The 27063-nt window shown below is 43.8% G+C and overlaps 1 protein-coding gene across 3 annotated transcripts in view; it reads left to right on the top strand.

The window, feature by feature from the left end:
• Positions 1 to 2354: 2354 nt before the first annotated feature.
• The window catches only part of TP53BP2 (tumor protein p53 binding protein 2), a 52513-nt gene continuing 27804 nt past the window's right edge, over positions 2355 to 27063 (top strand). Inside the window, exons 1-2 of one of the 3 annotated variants that reach the window (XM_048296411.1) lie at positions 2355 to 2556; positions 22250 to 22397. In XM_048296411.1, the coding sequence (XP_048152368.1) occupies positions 2530 to 2556; positions 22250 to 22397 (175 nt within the window). In that variant the 5' untranslated portion in view covers positions 2355 to 2529. Of the gene's footprint in view, positions 2557 to 16131; positions 16270 to 16353; positions 16612 to 22249; positions 22398 to 27063 lie in introns of those variants that run through there. The other 2 variants (XM_048296413.1, XM_048296412.1) reach the window with 2 other exon arrangements.

Below are 27063 nucleotides of genomic sequence, written 5' to 3' on the forward strand. Positions count from 1 at the left end.
TGATTTTTACCTAACCATTTCCAGGTTTATTTTACAGGCTTAAAATTGTTATTTTAACATTCTAATTATTATTAGAAATTATTTGTGTCTGTATTTAGGGTGTACATTAAAAGATCATTCTCCTGATGTTATCCCTTACCAGCTAGATGCTTCTAAAAATTCAGCAGGGATTTGCAGAATCGTTGGCTGGAGTGTGTTCAAAGAGGGACAACAAAGCTGGTGAAGGGTCTGGAGCACCAAGGCTTCTGAGGTGCAACTGAGGGTTGTTTAGCTTGGAGAAAAGGATTATCAGAGGGACCTTACTTGTGCTCTACAACTGCCTGAAAGGAGGTTGCAGCCAGGTGGGAGTCGGTCTTTTCTCCCAAGTAACAAGTGATAGGGCAAGAGGAAATGGCCTCAAGTTGCACCAGGAGAGGTTTAGTTTGGATATTAGGAAAAATGTCTTCATTCAAAGGGTGGTCAAGCATTGGAACAGGCTGCCCAGGGAAGTGAGGGAGTCACCCTCCCCAGAAGTGGTCAGAGACATGGAGATGTGGTGCTTAGGAACATGGTTTAGTGGCAGACGTGGCAGTCTTGGGTTTATGATTGAACTCAAGGATCTTAGAGGGCTTTTCCAAACTCAGTGATTCTATTACTCTACGATTCTAAGAATTTTGGTTCTCCATCGCCACCTGCTTTGACCTGAAACATTTCTATCCTGTAAGATAAACCCAAAGTTTGAGTTTTAAAAAAACCACCAAATGAAAACTGGCTTTATAAACCTTCTGTGCGTAGTTTTACCCATGCATGCGGGCAGTGGAGAAGCGAATCGGAACGGGCGCAAATCGGGAAAGAGCTGGAATTCACAGATCCACTCTGCCGGTGGGATAACCGCGGGGTTTGGGAGCGCGCCGGCGGGCGCAGCGGCGTGGCGGGCGCAGCGGCGTGGCGGGCGCAGCGGCGTGGCGGGAGCAGCGGCGTGGCGCTTTGCTCGCAGTTCGGGCGGCGCGTTTCCCGTCCTTCAGTCAAACAACAGCGTGGGGACAAGGCAGCGGCCCCGCTGGAGGCGCGCCTTTCCCGCCGGGACAACGGGGAGCCACTGCCAGGGACGCGGCCGGGCCGCCAGGGCTTACGGGGCGGGACCGTGACGTCACGGCGTTGCCGGGAGACATCGCTCTGTGTTCGCGAGGCGCCCAATGGGCGCCGGGGGAGGTGACGTCATGTCACCGGCGGCGCCTCCTCATTGGCCGGCCGTGGAGCGGGGGGAGGAGCGCGGAGAGCGGGGTTGGGGGGAGGGATGCGGGAGCGGCCCCGGGATCGGGACAAACACGTACCGGGGGACGCGGCCCGACGGTGTTTTCCCCGTCCCCCGCGCCTCATCAATACTGTGTTTAACAGTGCTTGCTTGCCGCCTAGGAGATCCAGCAGGGAGGGGGTCGGGCGGGGCGTTATCAATGTTCTAATGCTCTCAAAGTTTCTTTATTGCTTTAGAAAAAGATATGTTTGTATGCAAATTAGGTTCTTGTTTTGCTTTTCCTTCATCTGGGAACTTTTAATCCTCTCCGCTTTTATCCTGCCTAATTACTGCGAAGATTCTAATACGAGTAGGAAAAGCAGATGGAGCTGGTTTTCCTGCCGAGAGAGCCCCGTAACGGTGCTGATTAAATATACTTTTCTTCCAAGCCTTGCGTGAGCTTTTGAAGTGCTGCTAGCAAAGTGACTGGGTTTGAAATGGGTGTCTTGCACACTGGTCCAAGGAAGACAGAACTATTCCCCTTCATCACTTAAGTGGGTGCAAAAGATTTCTGGGGATGTTTTCTGGACAGCCCAACTAAGACTTTGTCATCTCAATGAGGTCTGACTTGATCGACTCATCAGGTCCAACCAAAAATAACAAAAAAATAAAGCGTGCCTTGGGCAAGGATGCTCCATTGACTGCGGACACGAGGAGCTAAAAGGGATCTGTAGGACGGTCCGTCTGAGGCAGTGGGGACGGCAGGGGCTCGCAGCTCAGGCTAGGGGAGGCTCTGCTGTTGAAGGCTGACCTTGGCCAGCGGCTTCCCACCCGCGCTTTCCCGCTGCCGGTCCAGGGAAGACCGGGCTACGTGTGCCCCTGCCCTCCGTGGGGCCCCGAAACCAGCGCGTTTCGGAGCGGTGTGCAGGAGGAGGTGACCCGAGGGGACTCCCACGGATCTCCTATTTTCACAGCCCCAGCTGAGTGCCGAGCCCCGGGAGGTCCGACCGCCCTCGTGGAGCTCTGGGCCGGCACTCGCGGCGGGGGCAGGAGGCGGGCCGGCCCCTCCCGGGGGTGGGCGGCGGGCGGGGCGCGGCGGCTCCTCCTCGCCGGGCCGGGGTTAGTTTCGGAGCGGAGCCGGGGGTGGAGGTGGAGGTGGTGGGAGAGTGGTTGCTGGTGGGAACAAAGCGGAGGGCGGGCGGTGAGGCCGAGCCGAGCGCCTCCCGCAACAGGTCGTCCCGGCGGCAGCGCAGCCCCTCCGCCCCCCGGGCCGCCGCTCCCCGCTCCGGGCGGTGGGGCCGGCACTGACCGTCCCCATGCGGTTCGGCTCCAAGATGATGCCGGTGAGTCCCGGGCGGCGGCGACCGGAAAGTTGGAGCGGGGCAGCGGGAGGGAAAATAGATCCTGCGGACGTGGAGGGGGGCGGGAGGCGACCCTCCTTCCCTCCGGCATTCCCTGCCCGCCTTCCCCCACTCAGCCTGGTCTCCGCGGCCGCGCAGGGGCTTCCCCTCCCCCTCTCAGGTTTTCCTTTTCTTCCTCTTTCACGCCGGAATCAACTTGTTAGACGGGCCCGCTGGAGCCGAGCCAGGGCCGGGGGGGCCGCGGGGCCCCGGCAGCAGCGCGGGGTGGAGGGGGGCCCGCATCGCCCGGGGCTTTTCCTTCTCTCCCGGGGGATAAGGCTTCCCCGCCAGGGCTGCTCGCCCCGCTCCCGCGGGCTAAACGGGCACTTCGTCTAGATCCTGCTTTCTTCTGCTTAGGTTTTTTTTTTTTTTTTTTTTTTTTTTTTTTTTTTTTTTTTTTTTTTTTTTAATGGTGCTAAGTTCTTCAAGTTGGTTTGAGCCGTGCTGCTTCTGGGGGATGGGGGTGGCTTTGTTTTGGAGCGCCCGGGCTCCCAGAGGAAGATGGTGTCCATGTTGTTTACGGTTCAGAGTGCTTAGGAGCTCTCGGGGCAGGTATTCCCGACCTCGGACGGGAGAGTTTCGGGAGCTGCTGGCGGCGGTGTGTGCTAAACCTGCCCGGCTCTTGGAGGTGTCTCTGTTCTAACACTTTCAAAAGGCACGCGGAGCACCACCTCCTCTAAGGAGTTTTAACATGAATTTAAAAATTACACCGTTTTTGTCAGCTCAGGTTGGATGAAAGCAAAGCCCAGCAGCTTTTCCTTAGTTTTCCAGCACAGTATTTGTGGAAGTGGTGACGTAAAATACTTTCCTTTGAAAGTACACCTGCCACTAAATACCTGGGTTTACCAGCAGGGATGCCCCGTGAAGTCCATATTCTGTTGTTCTGAGAGACTGGAGTATGTACAGAAAATCCCGACAGGCTTAATACCTATTTAGTCCGAGTCGAAGGTGCTTTAAAGTGTCTCTCTGCCATCCTCCCCCGGGCGATGTGGCCTGTCTTACCGAGTAGCTTTGCACGCATAGGTGGTTCTCACAACAGCACTCTTGTATTAAAGATTATTTCCAGTTTAACTCTTCGAGGAACTGACTGAAGCAAGCAAAAAAGGAACTGTACTGAAAGGTGAAACTGGGAATCCATACTGGAAGGATGTGGATGTATTAGGGAAGCTCATTTTGCTATAGGTGTGAGGTTCTTCCGCTGCAATTAGGAGGAAATAATGAGCGATAATTTGATCTCGGAGAACACTGGAGAAGGCTGGGTGATGATTGCTGTAGCTAATGAGGGAGGAACAGAAAGAATATGAGTCCAAATAGATTAAATAGCCAATGTGTTATGCAATAGTGGTGTTGTCTGCCTATAAAAACTTAGAAAAACAAGCAGTAAATATAATAAGGTGTTAATTCAATCCGTGTCAAAACTGATCTAGGTAAGCGCCCTCATGTATCAGTGAAATCTCCAGGAGATGCTGTTGCTGGTGAGTTCCTTGTCACTGAGTTCAAATAAAGGAGAAAACAAACAGGCGCAGTCTTATCCCATCAGCATTTGCAGGTGACAAGTTCCAGAGTATGCATTGCCCCGGTGGCTCAGACTTCTCTTTGGCTGATGACTCAACTCATTAGTGATTCTTGTTTTTAACATGTAAATAAAGGGATGAATACAGCCTTTTCACATTGTGTTTGCTGCAAATAATGAAAGATTCGTGAGGGTTGAAGGTGGCTTAAGGTAATAAAAATGTAAATATTATGAGTATTAAAACTTTTAATTCAGCGTAAAAAGCTTTTCTCCAGATTTCCTTATTGTCTTTTAGTTAATAATAAAAAAAAAAATCTTATTTCTCTTTCCAGAAAAAAATTAGAGGTTTGAGGTGGGCAGAGAAGGAGGGTTTGAGAAAGAGGGAGCAGGATGTGAGGACTCTTTTATTTATTCAGTAATGAAGTGTTCATAGACTTCAATATCTTTTTCTGCGTTGTTTTAATGAGAAGTAGTAGGCTGGCCCTAAACTCTCTGCAAAATGTTTTGTTTCTTAAAGTTTAAGATGTCTCTTTCTTTTCCCCATCTGTATATAATTTTTAACTCTCAGCTTCAGGTCTATCTCCTGTGCTCCAGAAGAGAGAGCGTGGGCAAAGGTTTAAACAACAGTTTGTTCCCCAGGTGGGAAATACAAGCAACGTGAGCCCAGCCAGGAATTCACCTCTGAGCAGCTGCCAGGGAAAAAGCTGGGAAATTGCTGTAGCAGCATAACTACTTGTGCTCTTGGGAGACTACCCTGAAATGGGAATGTTTTCCTTGTGGTAATGACAGATAGGAGCTAAACTGCTGCTGTAACCATATGTCAGGGCAATGTGATTGAGAGTCTGCACGAGGGTGTACTAAGAAGTAATTTGTGTGTAGCTGTACTGATGAAGGTAATAACAGGGTTAATGCTGGCAAGCTGTGTGAGGTTGTCTCACCTTTCATCTGTGAAGGCTTGTGGGAGTGTGACTGGTAATGTTAAGCAGTGAAAAGGAGCTGGAAACACTTTCTAAAATAGCATATTTTTCCACAGCATAATTGGTATCTCTCCTTTTATTTCACATTATTACCCTAAAAGGAGCATGTATTGAGAAATAATTAGGATCATTATGCATGCTGGATAAATGTTTGGGGTTTTTTCCTGTCAGAGAGTGGGATGTGGTAGATTGAGCTCCCCTTTAATACTCAGAAACTTTTTAGATCAAACCCCCTTGATCTCGATAAGGATTAATTTTTCAATTTGAATTATGTGCAGTGGTTACTGGGGATCTCCTGAAATCAGGATGGATCCAGACACACAGCTTTATTGTTAGGGAGTAACTTGGCAAACTGGAGAGCACTTTAATTCCTTAATAAGTTTTGCTTTCTATCATCAGAAATTACTGAAATGTCTGACACTGAAGTTCTTAATAACCATGTGTTCTTTTCTAATCAAGTTAAGCTTTCAAGTAGCCCTGCAACTTTGATACCACAAGGTGTAGTGCTTTCCTTCTAAAGTCTAACATCTTGTCCCAGGTGAGCTCTTGGAGTTGCCACATCCAGTAAGCACTTAAAGTACATATTTTCATTGCAGAATGCTCACTAGTTTGTGGATATGTGTACTTTTTATCTTAAAAAAACCGCCTACATTAAAAGCTGTTTTGCTTGTTCCATTAGGCAGTGATTGGAGCTGCCATACAGATTCTGATTCACTGAAATAGTCTAGTAGTAGCCTGTCTTTGGGAATTTTCTTAGGAAACACTTTTCTTGTTCAACTGAAGAACTTTTAGCAGAAATGAATCTCTTGCACTTTGTAAGATGAGCAGCTGTAAGTTTATAAACAAACTGACCCCCAGCAGAGTTTATGAGAGCAGTAAGTGAACTGTAGGATCTCAGCCTTGTTTCCTGTGGTCTTTTAATTTTTTAAGCTCTGATCAGGTTTATCAGTCATTAACAGAGTTTTCCTTGTCCCTTTTTGTGGATTTCAGTGCATGAATGGGGTTTCAGACTATGAGCTCTTCAAACAATATACTGCTTATCTTCATCTGATTGGAGGATTTAGTTTATTAAGTGTTCTTTTAACTGAATATCCACTTAAGGTTAATAATTTAAAAGTTTTAATATTACATTCAAGCACTTTAATGTGGTACTCAGTGTTTAAGTATTCCATCTAAAATGCTAAATAAAGCTTAGGTGATTGTTTTGCTGTGCTTTCTGATCTCTAAACTTCTCAAACCTCTTGCACTTCTCTTACAGACTCTGACCTGTCGTTATGCACAATAGAAAACACTGCCTTGAGGTTCCCAGAGTGCTTTTTCTTTTTCCCCTCCCTTCGCTTCATGTTGTTTTAACAAGATCTTTTTTTACTTTTTTTCTGTCCAGTGAATAATTGTTCCAGGAATAGTTTTAAATGCATTTAATGTCTCATATGTCTTTTTTAATACCAGAGCACTCTACCTGCAGTGTGTGTTATGTTACACAGCAGTATGTTAAATATCTTTGTTTCTTTGCGTGGCTTATATCAGAAATGGGGGAAGGGCAATACTACGAATTCATAACAGATCAAGCTGTGGAGACCATGGGAATAGCTAATTATGCCTCTTCTAATCTATTGAACAGTTCAGGGTCTGAGTGCCTCATGGGGCTCTTGAATTTACAGCTTCGAGGGCTAATATGCAGTCATGAAGTTTGGGATGGATGGATAATTAATGGAATTTTGTTTTGTTTTCTCCTTCCTAGTGTTGTCAGATGGGATGTCTGCTTTTTTGGTGAGCAGATCTGCTTTGTGGGATTAATTTACGTGCAAGTCAGTTGGACTTTAAAAGAGGCAGGTATAAAGGTTATTTCCACAGAATAAACTAGCGGGATGGCAGTGTTCCTAACATTCCTTTCGAATTACTGATGAAGAAACAGTCTTGAAAGTGCTCTGTTTGTCTAGCCTCTGTCCTTGTTAGCAGCCTGCCTTGGGGACTCTCTTTTCTCTCCCACTGTGTGTGTTATGGAGCTTGTTTAATTACGTGCGGCGCTGTGCCTCGCTGCCATACAGCCTCCCTGGAGAAGGGGTCGGGTAACCCTGAGAAGACTGGCTCAAGCTAATTCCTATAGCTTGGTGGCACAGCTGAAGGAGAACTTCTTCATTGTGCATGTGCCTGCTGATAACAAAGGAACACCCAGATCCTTTTAATCTGTGCGCTTTCATGGTCTTGTGAAATGTAAAAACTTACTCAGGGCTCTGGAAACTGGAGGATGCTCCTATTCAGGAGGTAACGAGCAGATAAAACTTCTCTTTGCTCTCAGTTTTATTATCTCGAGGCCTGGTTTCTCTCAGCTTAGTCACTTGTTAGTCAGGCAGAGTCCTTTTGATCTTCAGTTCCCAAACAGTCGGATGATACTTGTGAGTAAAGGTCACCAGAAGTCCTGGACATCATGTGAAGTGTACTTAATTATCTTAGTCACTACTGCTTAACTGGTTTAGAGGTTTCAGACTTTTCTGTGGAACATGAAAGATCTGAAGTGTTGTTTAAAACAGTGTTAGGTAACTTACTGTAGTTTGGGATAAATGTTCATGGAGAGGGAACAGTGAGTGAGTTTGGGACAGAACAGCAACTGTGACTGACTGTTAAAGGGCAGAAACTTGGCTTCTGCTTTTGCTGTTTGCGTTTAGTTAATTATTAATATTCAGGATCTTGCTGCTGCTGTTCAGAGTTAGTCATGCCTGTGTCCTCATTGGGGATTTCACCATAGGGATGGTGTTTATATGGATGTTGAACCCAGTGGTGTCTAAAGATGAACTCTTTGGTTTTTGTTTCTGTGGCATTAATAGCAAGAATTATTTTACTGGGCTGGTAATGTAGTTTCTGTACCGGTTTCTCCTGTGCTGCTGTGATGCTCGCAGGTCTTAATATGATACAAAGCTTTGGTAGATGGCTGTGTGCAGTGCCCTACCTTTTACTGGGGTTTGTTTCAAAAAGAAGATTAGGGGAAGACTTTGTGTTTTAGTTGGGGGGGTTTGGGTTTTTTTAAATCCTGTTCATATCTTTATTTCATCCTTCTGCAAAGTAAAGCTTAGACACTTTAAAATCAAGCTTCTGCTGCAGCTATCACTCATTCTATGTGGTTCTCTTGATAATAAAATTGATTCTTAAAAGACTTTATCTGCAGTGTATCTGGTTATAATACCCAAGCACATGTAAAAACATGGACATATTCCCACGCAATTGACAGGGAGATGACTTTAAAGGTTCTGCCATTATTATTTTGAGTTATTCCGTATCAAACATTTGATCTGTAAAATGCAAACTGCTATGGATCATAACACTGAATAAAGTGAGCAGAAGCTGCAGGAAGGTCAAGCCATTTGTTGGAGATCACGCAGAGAGTTCAGCCCGGATGTGGGGGACCTGTAGAGTCAAACCAACTGCTACATTGTGGTGCAGCTGGAATACGGGTCTGTCATATCCAATAGCAGTATTTAAATGATTTGTAGGTTTAATCACAAAGGGGGAGAGAACTTTGGTGGTAATTCATTGTGTTCCATGCTTGAGAATAGGCCCCAAAAGAGATGCTTCTCCACAAATCCTTTACAAGTATATAAAATAAATATTCTTATTTCACTGTTTTGGTGCATCTTGGCTAAGAAGCAGCATGTGGGGTTTGTTTTGGTTTTTTTTGTTGAATAAGTAAGGAGATTTTCCTTGTCATTTGGTACTTCTATTTTGTGAAACCTAACTGCTTAAGGAGTAATTTAGATCTAATCTTAGATTACTAGTTTTCCTCTATTTCATTAGGGTGTTAAATCCCATTGTTTCTTTGAATTGAAAGCTAAGGGAGAGTCTCTGGAATTGGGTATTTTTCTTACCTTAATTTTCCTTCTGTCATTTAAAAGAGTAAAATCATTTTTTTAATCTTCTTCAGTGGGTTATTTTTTAATGCTGTAATTTTTACCCCATTTGAGCTCTGTTCTGTGCCAAACCACAGTAACTCCAGTGTAGCAGCAGCCTGTAAATGTGAGCAAGGAGCTGGAAGACTACACATAAGCCCTGCTGTAGAGCATCTTTCTTGCCTTCTCAAGGTATGGAGGCTTGACCTTGTACAAAGTGACTATCCCCTTCTTGAGTTTCAGTAGCCACAAGCCTCTTCAGCAAGACACAGGGATCTCACCTTCCTATTCCTTAGTTCTGCTGGACAAAACTGAAGTTGTGCAAATTGGCTGGGCTGGCAAATCATGTGAGTCTACAGGAGGGCTTTTACTCCCTGTAGCTGGGTCTCTCACTCAGCTGTTTCTGTCACACCTGTGCAGTTATAACTTGCTAATTTCCCTGTTGCCTGAGGGTGGTGTTTTGTCTAGTGCACTTTTTCCTCTTTTTTAAGAGTGTGCAAAGACTGTTTTTACTCTGCTCTCCATCATATGTATTTGCTGCATTGAATGCAGAATCTTACTCAGATCAGTATCTGAACTATGCAGAGAAGTGATTATTATTAGCTCCTGCTTGGCTTCTCCAGCCAAGTGAAACCCTTTCTTGCCATCTAAAGGATTGTGTTCCTAAAACCTATTAGAGCTTCTCTGGTCTCAGCTGTAATACAGCTGTGTCTCCCAACAAAATCAAGTGTTCAGGAGAAGCTGATGTAGCAGGCAATGACTGATTTCTGGCTGTCACAGAGGGAGGGAGCAAGCTGTCACTGAGTCGTGAAAGGCAGAGTGCAAGGGACCAGGCAAAGTGAACCAGACGTGCCTGGAGAATGTGAGGAAGCTCTCCTGTGAAGTACCAAAGGTGGCAAAGGGACTCTGCCATGGGTCATGTCCAAGCCAGGTTCCTGACGAGCGTTGCTGTCCTGTCATGCTGCCATGGCGCCTCTTTATCAGCGACAGCCACGCTGCATCTTCCAGCCTTTTGAGAACACCTTCTACCACAAGGAAGGGTTAGTGCAGGGAAGCCATGGAAACAGCACTCTGTGCTTCTTGCCTCTGCACTGTTGTGCCTCTGCTGTTGCCTGTAGGTCTTGCCCACGAGGCCCTTCTGCAGAGTGATTTACCAGTGTTGCACAAAAACCATTGTTATTTAGGGTACTTCTCTTGCAAATAGTATTTAGCAGCGTTGGCTAAGAGAAGTAGTTTTCTACCTCCAGGGAAGCTGAATGAGCAGCCAAGTAGTACCAAGCTAAAAGGGACAACTTCTGAAGCTCTTGAAGCAAAAGGAACCTGGCATAATACGCATGTTATTTGTTTAAACTCTGCTCTGTTTAATTCATTTAAAATAGGTGTGACATCACCTAAGCAACCACCATTCTGTACAACACTGTTGTTCACTGTCATGACTTTGGTGACAACTTGTAAAGCCAAAAGTCACTCAGCAAGCTCTGCTGCCTTGCCCTGCTCAACTGTTCTCCTCTCACTTCTCAGCTGGTGTGTCTGCAGAGAGCCTGGTATTGCCTGGAACGAGCAGTGGGGAGTGAGCAGCACTTAAAAAAAACCTGTCAGACAGTGATCAGCTCTACAATCTGCCAGCCTTCTGCAGCGTCTGGTAGAATGCCTGAATGTTTGTGATACAAGTTAAAGTGTGTAGAGCTCCACATCACAGGAGCAAAGGTTGGATCAAGCTGGGTGCTTGGGCTAATGGGCTGACTGAAGGGGCAGGATTTCTCCTTCCCAGTTCTGCTGTAGTTTTACACATTCCATTAATACGGTGTGGTCAGCTAAGAACATCTGGCCATCCATCACTTCGAGTGTTGGACTAGCCCCATTGATCCCTTTTAACCTGCAAAGTAACAAAAGAGATCCATCTGTTTTGTTGCAAATGCTCAATGTGTCCTCTGTGCCAACTGAGTGGGTGCTGCTTTAGTTACTAATGACTTCCTGTGTGTTTGCAGCCCAAAAGTGGTAGGACAAAACCCCTCCTTTGTGGCTTTGAATAATAATATCAGCTGTTGTCAAATAGGTGTGATCACCAAGCCCAGGCATTTCATGCTGGCAGTCTTTGGCATGGCTGGTGGCTGTGTTGATTGCCTGCAGTGCTGTGTCCTGGCAGTCACCTGGATGTGACAGATGAAGGTCATTCCATGCAACAGGAGTGTGTACCCACCCAGAGCTGGTGGTGAATTGGGAAGAGCTGCCCTTCTGCAAAGGTGTGGTGTGACACTACACCTAATTAATTTAATAGTAGGATGCTGCTCAAATGGATGGTCTTGTTCCTTGGGTTTCTATCCACACCCAAAGCCACGTGTCTTCTGTCACTTCCCCTTGAATTCAGGAAGGATTTGAGTGATGGTTTATAGGAAATGCTGCCTGCACTAAAGGCAAAAAGGAACTAAAAGACTTACATGGTGGAAGTGATTTGCCATGTGGCTGTGCAATCAGAAATAACAGCTGGATTTGGGAAGATCATGGTGTGCCTCAACTCACCATTTAGGTTGGCTGAGTTGAAGCAGTCAGATGATACCTTATCCTCTTTCTACACTCCCTTGAGAGCTGGTAATACAGGGGAATTTCTCCACCATCTTTGTGTATTCTCATGCACTGCGAGGATTAAGTTGGACTAACAAAAACGTAGAATTTACTCTGGTGGTATTTAGATGGTGTAATAAGGAAGCCTCTACCTTGTAACAGCAAATAAGTAGGAAGGCAGAGGGACCTTTGAAAGCAGTAAACAGGCGTGCTGTTGTGCTGTGTGGTCTGAAATTCCCAGTTTGGGTTGGTTTGGTTTGGTTTTTGCTTGTCCTGAAGGTAGATGGCTGAATAGCACGTTCTGGAATTGCAGCACAAAGGAGATGTCAACCCAGCCTGTGGTGTGCTAATGTGCCTCTGAATCTCCCATTGTAGTAATGTCTTTTAGGGTACCAGACTGGTCAGCCTGCCTCACACAACAGCCCAGTGTGTCCTATGACTTTTCCCACACTGGAATTAACCTGTGTGGTTAAACATGTCATTGTTTCAGATGCCAGAAATGGTGTGTCCTCTGACCTACCTGTGTGTGTCATGAATGTTTTGGTTTGGACATTGATCTGTTTTATGGAGGTAGGACACAGGTTTTGACAGCTGTTTTCCTAGAGGAGTGACTAATACAATGTATTTTCAAAAGTGCTTGGCACAGAGCTCTGTGAAGTTGCTGGGTTTGGAGTAAATGAGTGTTCTGTGCTTCATTTTTTAATGACTTGCTACATGATTTGTTTTGTGTTGCTGTTATACCACAACTGTTTTAGATACATTGACTCAAAAAAAGAAAGTCCTCTCTTCTGCTTCCATACCCTGCCTCCCTCATGGGTGCTCCCACCAGCCCAGCCTCCTGGTATCAGTAAATAGAATTTAAGTCATAAATGTGCTTGATGTAGGCACTTGCTGTATGATAAATGTGGCTTTGCCTTGCGTATTCTGGTGGGCTGAGGTAGAGTTGCTTCCTGGTGTGAAAGTCGATCGTCTTTTTATTGGTGAGATTATTACGCATTGGCTGGAAAAGCAGAAAAGGAGTGTTTTTAAACCCAGAAAGAATTGGTGTCTTAGGCAGTGGGAGGTGTGGTGTGGGTGGGACAGGTGCCAGATACTGTGATAGCCTGTGTTGTTTCGGTGTTAGGTGGTGTTAAATACGCTTTCATCCCTGATGCACATCTATTTTTGCTTTTCTCCAGAATGAGTCTTGTGTTGTACAAAATCTTTTTCTATTACCAGGAAAAAGTCTGGGTTTTCTTTTCATTGTGAGAAAGTACCTGCATTTTAAGGGACTATCTTGAGATGTGTAATTCTCTCAAGTCCCAGCAGGGAACACTTAATGTGGCCCTTGTTTGGCCTCTGGCCGTGTATGAGGCTGAGAGAACCATGTTCCCAGTGGGAGGGATGCAAAGCTCTAGAGCAGCAAGAGCAGCTTACTTTCTTTTTTATTTTCCTTTATGTAGTTATTACTACTTTTTTTTTCTTGTACAAGGACTTCCTCTGGGTTTGACGCAAGTACAGAAAACTGAGATGATTCAGGCTTAAGCTTGAGTTCATAACCCCACTCGTTATGCTCGGATGTTGCCTTGGCTTTAGGCTCATTAGGAACAGCCTGTGTCGTGACACTGAAGAATGGGAGGAGCAACTGGAACCCCCTGTGATTACGTTGTATGAGTTGGACTGTTCCTCTTTCCCGTAGTAGGTATCTCTTGTAAGAATTACATGGTATAATTTTTTTATCTGCCTGAAAATTACATTAATTTTGTTCTCCTTGTGTATGAAATGTTTATAACTTGGTGCTGAATGCAGAAGATGAGGCAGAGTCTGCCTGAAGGGGCAAGCCTCCCAACATCCAGTTCTACTTTGCTGGCTCCAGGTGGAGGAGGAGCAAGCTGCAAGTAGGACACCAACAGTACAAGCCCAAACACCATGTGTAGGCTTGCTTTTCTGACAGTCAGCTTGCAGGAGTTTATGGTAAAGTGTCCAATAGTGCAAAAGCAGTCTGCAGGGGCCACAAGGAAGGATCTGGGGAGAAAGGGAAAGAGTATTTTGGGGTGGAAGGGAATATGTTGTAGGAGAGGAGCTACACAGATGGCAGTGGTAAGGGATCTGTGAACATGCTGCTGTGTGGTATAATATGAAGAATATATTCAGGGTTTGTTTACTCTGAATTTCTGCAGTTGTTTAACTACATTGATGCAAATCCAAGTGTGGATTCAGGTCTGAGCAGAACGAGCTATAGATGATGTGTTGGCAAATGTGGGTGCTCAGTAAAAGGCGGTGGTTTCCTACACGTTACTGAAAGCAATGTATTTTATATATCTTACAGGCTGGTTTGTTTGGTTTTTATTCTTGTATTGGGTTTGTTTGGCCAGGTTTTGGGCAGGGGGAGGGTGCTATACAGGTAGCTTCTGTAAGAAACTGCCAGAAGCTTCCTCCACATCCAGCAGAGCCAATTCCAGCTGACTCCAAGATGGACCCGCTGCTGGCCAAGGCTGGACCAGTCAGAAATGGTGGCAGCACCTCTGGGATAACATGTTTAGGAAGAAGAAAAGAAAAAGGTACTGTGCAGATGTAATTATGGCTGGAGAAGAGCAGAGTGAGAATATGTGAGAGGAACAGTGCTGCAAACACCAAGGTCAGTGCAGAAGGAGGGAAAGGAGGTGCTCCAGGCAGTGGAAGTGAGGTTCTCAGGCAGCCTGTGATGAAGACTGTGGGGAGGCAACTGTGCCCCTGCAGCTCTTGGAGGTCCGTGGGGATGCAGAGATCCACCTGCAGTCCCTGGAGGAGACCCACACTGGAGCAGGGGGTGCCTGAGAGGCTGGGGCTCTGAACCCGTGGGAGGCCCATGCTGGAACAGGCTCCTGGAAGGTACCTGCAGACCTGTGGAGAGAGGAGCCCATGCAGGCTTCCTAGGGAGGAGCTGTATCCCTGTGGGGACCCATGCTGGAGCAGGCTGTGCGTGAAGCACTGCACCCTGCGGAAGGATGACCTACAGTGCAGCAGTTTGTGGAGAACTGTTGCCCCTGGGGTGGACTCATACTGGAGAAGTTCATGGAGATCTGTATCCTGTGGGAGGGGCCCACGCTGGAACAGGGGAAGGACTCCTCTCCCTGAGCAGCAGCAGGAACAACATGTGATGAGCTGACGACAATCCCCATTCCCATCTCCCTGCACCACTGTGGGGGAAGGGTCTTACTGTACTTCTCATCATCCTGCTGTGGTTTTTTTAGTCGTAAATCCAATTAATATCTCTAATTTGAGTCCGTTTTGCCTGTGACATTATTTGGGGAGTGATCTCTGGCTTTTTATCTCAACATATGAATCCTTCATTGTATTTTGTCTCCCCCATCCAGTTGCAGAGGGGAGTGATAGGCTTTGGTGGATCACTGGCATCCAGCCAGGGTCAACCCACTACAAACTTTAAGATCTTTTTTTTTCCTACTAAATGCTGATGTTGCAATAGATACTTGCAGTGCAAAAGTATAGGTGGCTTTAAAAACCACCTTTGTTTGAGATTTTCTTGCCTTGTGTGATATGTGGTAGCTCAGCCAAGGAGTGGGGAGTTATGTTGCTCCTGTGCTGAGTGCTCATCCAAAATAGTGAGCTTTATTTGCATAGACCTTTCTGGTGTCTGGCTTGTGGGAGGACTTCTGCTTTCTTGTGTATGAAAATGCCTGAAGAAAAATGTCAAGTTGGAAAACGTAGCTTGGGTTCAAAGTAAAAGTCTTTGTTTGGAAAGCTCTCTTAAAGACTGTGTGCATAATGCTCTGCTGAAAGAAGGGGGAACGTAGGTCAGGAATTCTGTGTTTGCCGGTCCTGAGCTATGCCTGATAGACTTCACAAAATCAAAATTGCTAATCTAGGATAATGATCTTCTACAAGATTTGGCAGGAAGATTGTAATTGCATATTCCTTGTTATTAAATCTGAACTGCAGTGCTGAGTTCTGTTGTTGAGGTTGCAGTCCATGAAGTAGAATGAGAGCAAACCTCCATCCATTAATTTCAGACAGTCACAATACTTGGCTAGAACTCAGGCTGCTTCCCTTGCAGCTCTTCAGATTCCCATCATGATGATGATTCAGATGCCTGATAGTGAGATGTAAAGTGGCAGTTGTGCTGTAGCCTTTGCCCAGATGAACTAGCATATACTATAAGCAGATGGCTTTCATTCTGTTCTCTCTACAGTAAGGATAAGATGGAGGAAAAAAAAGGAGGGGGGAATCTTCCTCTTTGCTGCTTTCAGCTCATTTTCCCCATCCCCTCCTCAACATGCATGTAGATGTACATTGTATTTTAAGTTCTGGAAAAAATTGACATTTTTACTAAAGATAAAGTACAAATGCATGACAAACTTATCCTTAAAATAATCTGTACAAGTAGAAACTACCATGCTATTGAGAGTAAAGGCTCAGTCTTGTTTTCTGCTGTGATACAATTGAAAGGGAAAAGGGCTGTGCTTTATACAGACTGGGAATAATCTGAACAATTCCATGGTGCTTCCTACTGTACTCCACCTACCTTGCATCATAACTTCCTTTCTCATATTTATGGCCCAAAGCCAGTGCAAAATAAGCTGAGTAGTGTGTGCGGAGGGTGAGATGGCAAGAGCTGAGCTCCATGCGTTTGGGTGTGGCTGGAGGCAAATACTAAACTTTACTCTGCATTTCTGTTGAACCTTTATTGAGCAGTGGAATATGAAAAGGATCAAGGATAGCAGTCATCCTGTGTGCCTGTCTTCTAGTAAGTCTATTATAATCTTTTGCTTACCTTAATCTTTTGCTTACCTTAATCTTTAGGCACAATAAGTGAGGATGTTGCCTGCTGAAGGACTGTTTTCAGGTTCTGGGGAACTTCATGCAGAAGAATCACTGAATTACTCTATTGTTGTGGTACACTTTGCACTGAATGGAGAGCTGTAACTGTGCACCAGCTCTGACTGCTGCTTATCAGAACGGGAAAATGTGCTGTTGTGCAGGCTGTCTTCTGTTGTTTAGAAAGTTGCATCAAGTCAGCAAAAATATGTTTTAGCCACTGATTTCTTTGTAGCCATCTGGAAAGGTGCAGCATCATTGTTCCTACTAGGTAAGATGCAAGACTTAAATTTAAAACTCTTTGTATGGAGGGGTTGTGTATTTATTAGGGAAGACTTAGTAGTAGTTTAAACTGTGGGTGAAAACAGTTATTTGTCATTTCTGTCACCTGTACTTGAAGTGTGATAGCTAATCTATTAATTCTAATATTTCTATGCTGCTAGTTTTTCAGTTAACTGAAACTAGCTTCTAAGATGACTTTTTAGTTCAGGATGTAAATTCATAGAAACTGTTTAGGTTTGAAAAGACGTAAAGAGCGACTTTCAATGCCTCCTTAAAAATGAGAGCTAAGAAAATTTGTTATACAATCTAAGACCATTACTTAGCTGTGTTATGCAAATATAAAAACCTTCAACACAGGTAATGAGTGCTTGAAGGGATTAGGTTTCAGTCTAAAATGCAGCTAATACAGAATGTGGTACAGAATTATGTTACTAGCTCTAATGCAAGGCAGCAAAATGAATCATGTTTTCCAGAGGCAGTGTGCTTGTTTGGCTGTCAAATATAATGGGATTGTCTCTGGTTTTGCCTTCTTGTATGCCTCAGTTTCCCTGCCTGTAAAATAGGAAACTGCTTGCTTGTGTCATGATTTCCTGGTCATAAAGGGCTTTGAAGCTGAAGAATACTGTGTGAATAGATGCCATGGTTTGTATTGTATAGTGCCTGCTGTGCAGGAAGCCTCCATAAAGTTAGGAATTCAGACAATAGTGAAAACCAGGGTTAAGTTGTTTTTCTTAAAATATATTCTCTTCTTGATTATATTTTATAAGAGACTGAGTTTTGCTGGTTGTTGTCCATTGCTGACATTTTATGATCTGAATTAGATTCTTCCCTAGAAGTGTGGGGAGGGGGAAAATGTGTCTCTTTTAGCTCAGGTAGTTTCAGGAATTAAGTGTATTTTAATTTACACCATGCCCCTTACCATAGTGTTCTTCTGAATATTTGAATCCTGAATACTTGAATGCAATTAGTGTATTAGGTAGAAAGTGTCCGATTTAACACCCTTTTAATACCTGAGATGTGTGACATCAGCTTTATAATAACTAAGGAGTAAGAGAAGTCTGATCCTTGCAGAAGCACCATCAAAGCTGAAAAATAAATTGCGTTTCTATTTTCCCCCCATTAATCAATAATTGAGGCCTTCTGATCTAAGGAGAAGAGTGATACAAGGCCTTTGATATGAAATGATATCTTACTGGATGGATATCAATTATGAGGCATGTGTTTGCTCAGGTTAGGGCTCCAAATGTGTTTGGAAGCTATTTCTTGTGGATTTGGCATGTTTTTGGTTTTTAAAATTTTGTTTTTAGTTTTCGTTTTGTATGGCAACAAAGCAGGACCCAAAACAGTGTGGTTATAGCCTAGCACTTTAGTAGGGCTAGCCATTCTTAAATATTTTACTTTCAGTTGACAATGTATTTGCAGATGTTGAGCCCTGTTATATTTAATATTGGTATAATTGTATGAAATGATCCCATTGATGAGCTCAACCATGAGTGGGTCAGATCTGCAGGCAAATGTAAGGCTGTTTGGGATGATGTGCAGAAGAGAGATGGAGGATTATAAAATGGCCTGTGATTTGCTTTAATTGATGACTTCCTGTTTGGTTGCTTTTCTTACTGTGTTCCCTTCCTGTTCCTGGGTGTGTTACAATCCCAACTTAGTGGCTGTAGTTGGAGTTCATTCATAAATAATAGGAGTTGAAACAAGATGATGTATTTCATGCTGGGAGGACTCAAAGTTGTATTTCACACCAATTTGGATTTATTTATTTTTCTGTCATAAGTGGCAGGCTTTTTGGAGACACGAAGTCCTTTATGTTCAGTACTCTGCTTTGCCATCCAGTTGTTTGTAAGTCAAACAGTGCAGTCATTCCTTGCAAAAACTCTCCCTTGCTTTAGCTCGTGTGACCTTGGTCTTCTCTCTGATGTCCTTGGTGCAGCCAATCGAACTGCCTCATTTGGTGGCTCCATAACTGCAAACTTCTATTTTCTAAGCTGGAGCAGAGTCAGCTGAAATCTCTGATGTGATTTTAAAAGGAACTGCTTCAGTAGCTACACAACACCCCTGTTTTCTCCCAAGTATGCCAAAGTACTGCAGTGCTTTTATATTTTAAAGCTTTTCAGTACCTTTAAGTGAGCATGTCTCTGGGCTGGGAAAAGGAAGGGAAATCTTTTAGTTTAGACCTTACTTAGGGATCTGAGTCCTGTTCAGAAAATGCTTGGTCTGTATGCTGGGCATTCCTAAAACTCAATCTTTGAAAGTCTAGGGGAAAAAACCCTGATCCAAGGCTATATGGAACTGCCAGATATTTTAGTATTTGCTTTCATGACATCTTTGAACAAAGTACAAGGTCTGACTGGGATGTCTTCCTTTTGTTTTTTAAATCAAGTCCTTCATTTATGCCTAGTTTGAAACTGAATTTTTGCATATTGGTTTTTTGTTTTTTCCCTTTGAAATTGCTGGATGTTTGTATACAGCTGTTTTAACATCTTCGATTTCAGGGAGGAGCAAGTGACTGGTTTGTTCTCTAACTGGGTGTAAGATTCCAGCTTCTGAACAAGGTGTCATGAGAGTACTCTTTTCCTTTTTCTTGTTGCCACACAGCAATAAAACAGAGATGTAAACTAACTGGTAGGGTGGTTAATGAATTTTGAACCATTCCCAGGGGAAGCACGAGTCCTTGGGATCCCAGTGCAAGGTGGTGCAAGCCACAGCAGCCACCAAGGGTGACAAGCAGCACCAAGAAGCCACAGTAGGCTTTTGGTTCACATCAGTTTCTTTACTTTTCCCACTCCTGTCTGGGAAGAGACATCTCTGTGATGGATACTCTCTGGTTGGAGCTTGCCCTAGGCTCCAGTGTGTCCAGGTGGGAAGCAGGGTACCTCAGGAGGCCTTGCAGGTGAGCAGGCAGTGGTGATAAATGTGACTGCCTATTCAGCAAGAGCAGAGCACAACAACTTAGAGAACTTGATCATCTCAGCATTGTCCCTGGAGCTAAAGGGAAGCAGGATGAGATAACATCAGTATCATAACACTTTAGTTGCTTTAGATTCTAAGGACTTTGAGGTATGTTTTTATGGAATTTGCAGTTTGGTTGGTTTTTCTTTCCTTAGTTCCTAGAATATGTGGGCTAGAGGTAAGGCAGACACTCCCAACTCCCAGAAATGGCCCCCACACAGCAGGTTTGAGTGCTCTTGGCTTAATGTATTAGTAATTATCCTGAGCATTGTGGATAGAAATGGCAACTCGTGATCCTTCCTGTGTAGTTGTCTGTATTGCTAAATCCTAAGGATTAACCACTGGATATAGACAGGCACACTGAAGGGTGAACAGCCGTGCTAGGGTCAAATTAGGTCTGCTTTGTGTGTAATGCCATGGTTTTTATAATTTTCTCTTAATTCCCATCTGTGAGCTCATCTTTTAAATTAACACGTTATTGCAGACACACAGCCTGTGTGATTTGGTGATGTTCGAATACAAGGTAGTACAGCATTGTTTGTGAAGGGTTGATGTGTTTTACACACCTGTATAACCCTCCTCTAAAGCTATTGGGGAGCTTCTTTTGCATTTTATACTCTTCTGCCCCAGTAATTGTGATTAAGAGATATTCTTACCTGGCTGCACCTGACATCCTTCACTGCCAAACTCCTCTAGGGGAGTCAGAGACACTGCATCTGAAAGGTGGCATGTTCTGTGGCAAAAGATTAAAGCCAAGTGTCAGAGTTCCTGCTTGGAAAGCTTTGTGTCATAATTTAGCTCACTACCTCCTTATGCTGTAGACAGCAGAACAGTTGTGCCCATCTTCACTATTTAATAAGTGTGTGGTAAACTGATCCTACCTACCTTCACATTCTCCTAGTTTGCCTCCTTGTAAGCTCCAAGTTTGGCTTTTTTGTTTGGTTTTCTTGTTGATTTTTTGTGGTTTTTTGCCCTCCCATAAAGTGACAAGGAATTGGTTGGGGCAATGTAGCCATCAGGCAGTTTTGAGCGTGTTTTCAGCAGGCTTCTTCCTCTCTGTGAATATTTGTAGAAGGTGTTCAGGAATTTATCAGAAGCCCTTGTCTTGGGGAGCTGGGCAAAACCAGAGGTCAGAAATTCTGTGCTCTTGATGCAGGGCCAGGGCTCAAAAAACTGTTCGCAAGTGTTTATACTGCCACAAGTGGGCCAAATACTTGCACTCTGTGTAACAAGACCTGCAGAGTCTGGAGTGTTTTTGTCAAAGTTTTTAAAAGAGTAAAGGCAGCCTCTCACATAGGGGTGAAGGGGATCTTAGCACTCAGAAGAGCCCTGGAAAGGCTTTGGAGACATCAGGAATGTGCACGATTGTATTCTGTGAGAATCCCCAATAGAGGATTCCTAAAGCTGTGAAACAGACGGGGCTAAATTTCACTTTGCATAAAAATCTCTTATTCCATAGTATTTACACAAAATCACAGAAATAGTGCTTGTGGTAATGGTTTTGTTGTTTTAAAAATTATTTAGATTTATTTAGAAGGTTATTGATACCTTTCTCCCCATGTTTGATTTGGCCTCCTTTTCCTTCTTTTTGATCTTTTGAACTGTTACGCCTAAGAATGTATACCCCTTTCATCCTCTAAAAATGAGGACAGGCAAGGATTTGTCTTTTCTTGAGAAAACATCTTTTCCATCTGTATGAAAAATCCTGAATTGTATAAGTTGCTGTTGCTTGAAATGCTTAGTGGAGTAATTGCTTTCTGGAGATATTTGACTGATTTTTGTGTTGATGGAAGCTGTGTGACTAACAGCCAGTTGAGACTGATGTTGAGAACAGGCCTCAAGAGAATTGACATTAATTTTTAGCTAGCAGCTAAACTTTGATAGCAGTTTAATATTAATAGCATGTAGTGAGATGGTGCTTAGAGGGACTAATCATCAACGTTTTCTATCAAATATGGCAACTAATTTTTTAGAGTGCTCGTTTAGTAGTTGTGGCAGGAAAGACGTGAGCAAGAAAAACATCTGTCTGTGTGGTGTGTTTAAACAGAAAAACCAAAGATCAAGGATCCTTCTCCAGCTGTGAAGAGGAAGCCAAGTAAAATATCCTTGGTTTCCTGGGAATGGGGCTTAAGGGGGACCTTGTATTCAGGCTGTAAGACTAAGGGCACAGCAAGTTGACTTGTGTTTCTAGGACCCTTCCCATGAAATACATTACAGAAATGCAAACTGTTTCCACTTGACTGCCTATGTAGTAAGCTCTGGTCTTTTTTTTATACCCTATGTAATTACCATTGTTTTTCACTACTGCTGAACTCTGGATGACTGTTTCTCCTGCTGTGTAAAATGATTGCAGTGTATGTACACACAGTAAGGTGGGAGGAGTTCTGACACATCACCTGAAGAGAGAAGGAAGGAGCATCAGGTCCAGATTTAAAACCGAGTAATCCTCCAGCAGTGTAATTTAGTTGAGCAGGGGATTATTCCTGTAGTGTCTCTCTGGCTTATACCTTAAAGAAATTTGGGGTTGTTTTGAAAATTGTACCCACTGTAGTTGATAAAAAGTTATCTGTGTTGGAAAGAATGCATGTAATGAGCAGGTTGTGACTCCAAGGTGCAGTCTGCCTTTGTGTTGGAAAGTAACCATGTGCTGTTGCCTTTGTCTTTTGCAGATGTTTCTGACCGTGTACCTCAGTAACAACGAGCAGCACTTCACTGAGGTGCCAGTCACCCCCGAGACAACCTGCAGAGATGTGGTGGAGCTGTGCAAGGAGCCTGGGGAGAGCGAGTGCCACCTGGCTGAGGTGTGGTGTGGCTCAGGTAGGTCAGGCTGGCAGCTGGTGAATTCCTGGGCATTCTCTGCTCCTGAGAAGGTAGTACATGGAGACCTGACAGATGTGATGCTGTCCCAGAGAGTTTCTGCATTTCCATTTCATTGACTTCTTCATCAGACTGGCTGTGATAACACACCTGCAAGAAGGCTCACACATGCAAAACTGAGTTAAGCAAAGGAGGGGGACTCAAGCATGCAGATGTTCTTGTCTGTGCAGCCCATGAGTCTCTGATGGGTGTGAGAGAGTTGTTTCCTCTACCTCCTCCTCTCCAGCAGCCTGTGTGGAGGTTTTGAAGTACTAAGTGTTGGTAGTTCTCTGATCAGGTGAGAATGATTTTTTTTTTTTTCAACCCCACAGCCATTTTCACCTGCAGTGGCAAAATAAAGCTTCCTTTTTCTGATGGCACCTTCAGTGTTACCAACTGCATTAAGTGTGCATGAGAAGGAGTGTGTTAGCAGGAGTAGTGGGAGCTACCTGATATGCAGTGCTCTAAAGAAAGTGGGTGACAGGGAGGATGTAGAAGCTACTTTTGACTGTCCTTCCAAGCCTGTAGGAAAGGGGGTTGTGCACGTGGCTTGTTGTAACTTTTTTTCTTTTTCCACGTTCTTCTAATCTTGGGAGCTCAAATCTCCCTAAATTGCCATGCTCCACTGGAACTGGAGAATATGTCAACAAATAAAACCTAAAATATTACTAATGTCTCATGGCTTAAATGGGAAAGGGCTCTGGACTATCCCCTGTCTCCATGGTGCTCATTAGGCACTGGTAGCCACCCAGGCATAAGATAGATGAATCCCTGACAGGATTTTAAGTCATGAAAAATATAATTATGTCTGAGCCAACTTTTTTGAGATGCTTCAACAAGATTATAAAGGAATCAGATGATAAGGGCTTATATTTCTTCCTCTGCTGTTAGCTCAGGCTCACATCTGTTCAAAGAAGTCTTTGGTGAGATGGATGTTTGTTTAATGGTATGAGATACCTGAGTTATCTCTTGATATTTACTTGCTTCTGACAGAGATGTAATTTTTCTGGTATTTCTAAGTCTAAAAAATGGAACAGTTTTTTTTTTTTTTTCCTTAGGAGGTAAAGAAGCTTTGCTTCATAAATGATAGTAAAATCACCAATTCATCATGGAAAGAGATCTAGGAATATATTTTAATTGTACATGTTTGTCTAAATCAACACAATACTGAAGTATACAGTGAAAGACAAGTAAAATAAAGGTTTAGGTAAAACTACTGAATTTATAGTTAGTCTTAGTGCCCACACCCTGTTAAAGAGCACAAGTGGTTTTGGTGAGGGACAGGGTTCTCCTTTGGTACTGAAGTTGGAGCTGTGCTAGAGTGGGCAGTTCCTCTCTTGTTTCCTGAACCTGGATTCTTGCTTGGCTTTTGAGATGGTGATGTAGAGAACACTGGAAAGGGCAGTGAGATTGTCCTGAAATCAAAGGAGAGCACCTATAGTAAGAGGCAAGTGAAGTCTGTTAGTACTTAGTGTCCAAATGTTCTTGTTAAGCTGAAAAGTGAACTTTTGTGTGAGTGGGACCATATAGTGTGTGGTGTTTTATTCATATGATCAAGTTATCAGCCTCTCTGCTAGTCAAGGAGATGTAAGAAAATCGGATACAGAAGCATGAAGCGAAGCAGAGAACTTTTTCTGAGATTAGTCTTTGCAAAGACATCATGAGACACACAAGAACAGATATCTAATGCTGCTTGGACAGCTGTTATAGGACAAAAAAAGCTGCTTCCATTTTTACAGTGAAAACCTTGACAAGATCATTGAGCCCAACCTTTGACTAAACACCACCATGCTAACTAGACCATGGCACCAAGTGCTATGTCCAGTTGTTTCTTGAATATTTCCAGGGCTGGTGACTCCACCACCTCCCTGGGCAGCCTGTGTGGAGGTTCTGAAGTCCTAAGTGTTGGTAGTTCTCTGACCAGGTGAGAATGTTTTTTTGGTTTTTTTTTTTTTTTCAACCCCACAGCCATTTTCACCTGCAGTGGCAAGATAAAGCTTCCTTTTTCTCCTTGACAAAGAACCAACCTTTCAGTGAAGAAATTCTTCCTGGTGTCCAACCTGAACCTCCCCAGTTCAGGGGAGTGCAGTTTGAGGCAGTTTCCTCTTGTGTCACTGGTTGCTTGGGAGAAAAGACCAACCCCCACCTGGCTACTCCCTCCTTTCAGGGAGTTGTAGAGAGTGATAAGGTCACCCCTGAGCCTCCTTTGCTCCAGGCTAAACACTCCCAGCTCCCTCAACAGCTCCTCACAGGACTTGTGCTCCAGCCCTTTCTCCAGCTCCATTGCCCTTCTCTGGACGTGCTGCAGCCCCTCAGTGTCTGTCTTGCAGTGAGGGGCCCAGAGCTGGACACAGCCTTTGAGGTGTGGCCTCCCCAGTGCTGAGTACAGGGGGACAATCCCTGTCCTGCTCCCGCTGGCCTCATTATTGCTGATGCAGGCCAGGATGTCATTGGCCTGCTTGGACACGCTGGCTCATGTTCAGCTGCTGTTGACCAGCACCCTCAGGTCCTTTTCCACTGGGCAGCTTCCCAGCCACTCTGCCCACAGCCAGTAGCACTGTTTGGGGTTGTTGTGACCCAAGGGCAGGGCTCGGCAGTTTGCCTTACTTGAAGTTTCAAATACCGTTCCCAATTGTACTTGTTAACAAAAAATGCAGTTGTTTCAAATCAATAACATTGGAAGACTTGAGTACTGGATTGTGCATGTTGCTTTGAATAAAAGATGTCTTAAGCATCTGTGTAGCATCCAGTAATGAGCATTTGCAAGATATGTTTTCACATATATTTTGGATTTTTTTTTTGGTGAGGGGAGGAGGCAGCGGGGGAGAGAAATACTTTATTTTGCTAATCTCATTTTAGATGTCAGCAAAGTTTTCTATCTTGTTCTGCCAGGATTAGCCATGACTTCTGCTTTGTTTGCATATTACACTGAACAAATGAAACTGGTTTAAAACAAACATGGTGCAGAACAGCTAACCTCTGGGGGTAGAAACAAAAGACTTGTGTTGGAAAATGACTTCTAAGACGTCAGTTATTGGGATCCTTTTTACATAGCTTGTTTCTTTCTTTTTCTGACACTTGCTCAGGAATTTTAGCTTCTATTGTCAGACCTTATTAAGCCTACTTTGAAAGATTGCTGCAAGTGTGCTTGAGGCACTCTGTTCCCTGAAGGGAGGCAAGTTTACTACTCTCCCTGTGCTCCCAGTTTTGTATGAAATTTGGTGAATATCAGGGCAAAGCTTTTTGACCTTCCTATTATTGTCAGAATTCTGCTAGGCAGCTACCTTTCCTGCTGTGGAAAGCAGTCAAAAGGGGTGTGTGTATAAAGATCTCCTTTTTTTTTTTTTTTTTTTTTTTTTTCTTTATGAGACAGGTGGGAGGCAAAAAAAAAAGAAAATGACTGTCCATTCTTCTTGAGCTTTCAAATGTACATTTGTTTGGTATTTGAAAATCTCTTTGACCTGCCTTTGAAGCCAATGAGTGGTATTGACAGAATCCTCCTGTAAAGGGCATCTCCCTTGATTATAGAGTTTCAGCTGAGGTATTGCTGAGCTGCTAGAAATCTGCCTCATAAGCCTGCTATATACCCTTTAAGACAAAAATCTGGCAGTGGTACTGATGATTTTTTTGTTTGTTTGTTTTTGCCTTTTTTTTCTTGAATTAAGGTTTAGCTGATGAGGAGTGTTTTTTGCTGTCTAGACAAGTAACCGCCAAGAGACTGCTTTTTCTGTAACAGTGACCTACTTGCTTATTCTGTAAAGCTAATCTCTTTTGACAGTGGCTCCAGAAATTTTCCTTCCTAGATTGCTTGAGCACAGCTGCAGCACTTTCATTTAAAGAAACACTTTTATGTTGAAAAGAGCTTTTCACATACTGGAAACATGTTAGCAGCTCATTTTTTTAATGAAACTGAAAACATTTATACTTAATGCCAACAATTTTTCCTGCTGAAAACATTATTTCATATTAAGATAGTGACTTTTTGAAAGACTCCATTGAATATGAATGAACTACTCTGATTTAGTTTTTCTTTTTTTCCCCCCCTCCCCTTGCTTAAATAATGAAAGGAAACCGCCAACAAAAGCAATGTCAGAAAAAATGAAACTGGTGCAAAAACGGTGGTATTTAATTTCATTCTTTGTCTGCTTGTCTTATTTCTCAGGCCAGGAACAAGATCTTCTGTTTGTCTGGCATCCAGCACAAATGGGTCCAATGTGCTCATGAGCCCCAGTGCTGTTAGAGGATACTGTGACAGTATCCTGACTATGTAAATTCACTGCTATGATATATTGACCACACTGTTGCCATCACATTTAAAATAGGCAGAAATATTTATGGTAAAATGTCTAGAATAACAAAAGAAACCGCTTTTATGTAAAGATCTAGCGGCCAATAAGTAATTCTGGTTGTATTCTGGCTATGTGCCTGGCTGTGATGTATGTAAATTTTTAAAGAAAGGTAATAAAGAAAGGGAGGAGTACTGGTAAATGAAGTTGGTAGATGTAGACTCACACTGCCTTTTTCTATTATCAAAAGGCAGTAAGTAAGGCTTAAAAATTAGATATATGACTGAATCCTGAGCTTGGGAATAAGAGCGGGAAAAAAAACTCAGTGGAACTTGTGCATG

This window comes from Corvus hawaiiensis, chromosome 3 (genome assembly GCF_020740725.1).
Source record: "Corvus hawaiiensis isolate bCorHaw1 chromosome 3, bCorHaw1.pri.cur, whole genome shotgun sequence".
Taxonomy (NCBI): domain Eukaryota; kingdom Metazoa; phylum Chordata; class Aves; order Passeriformes; family Corvidae; genus Corvus; species Corvus hawaiiensis.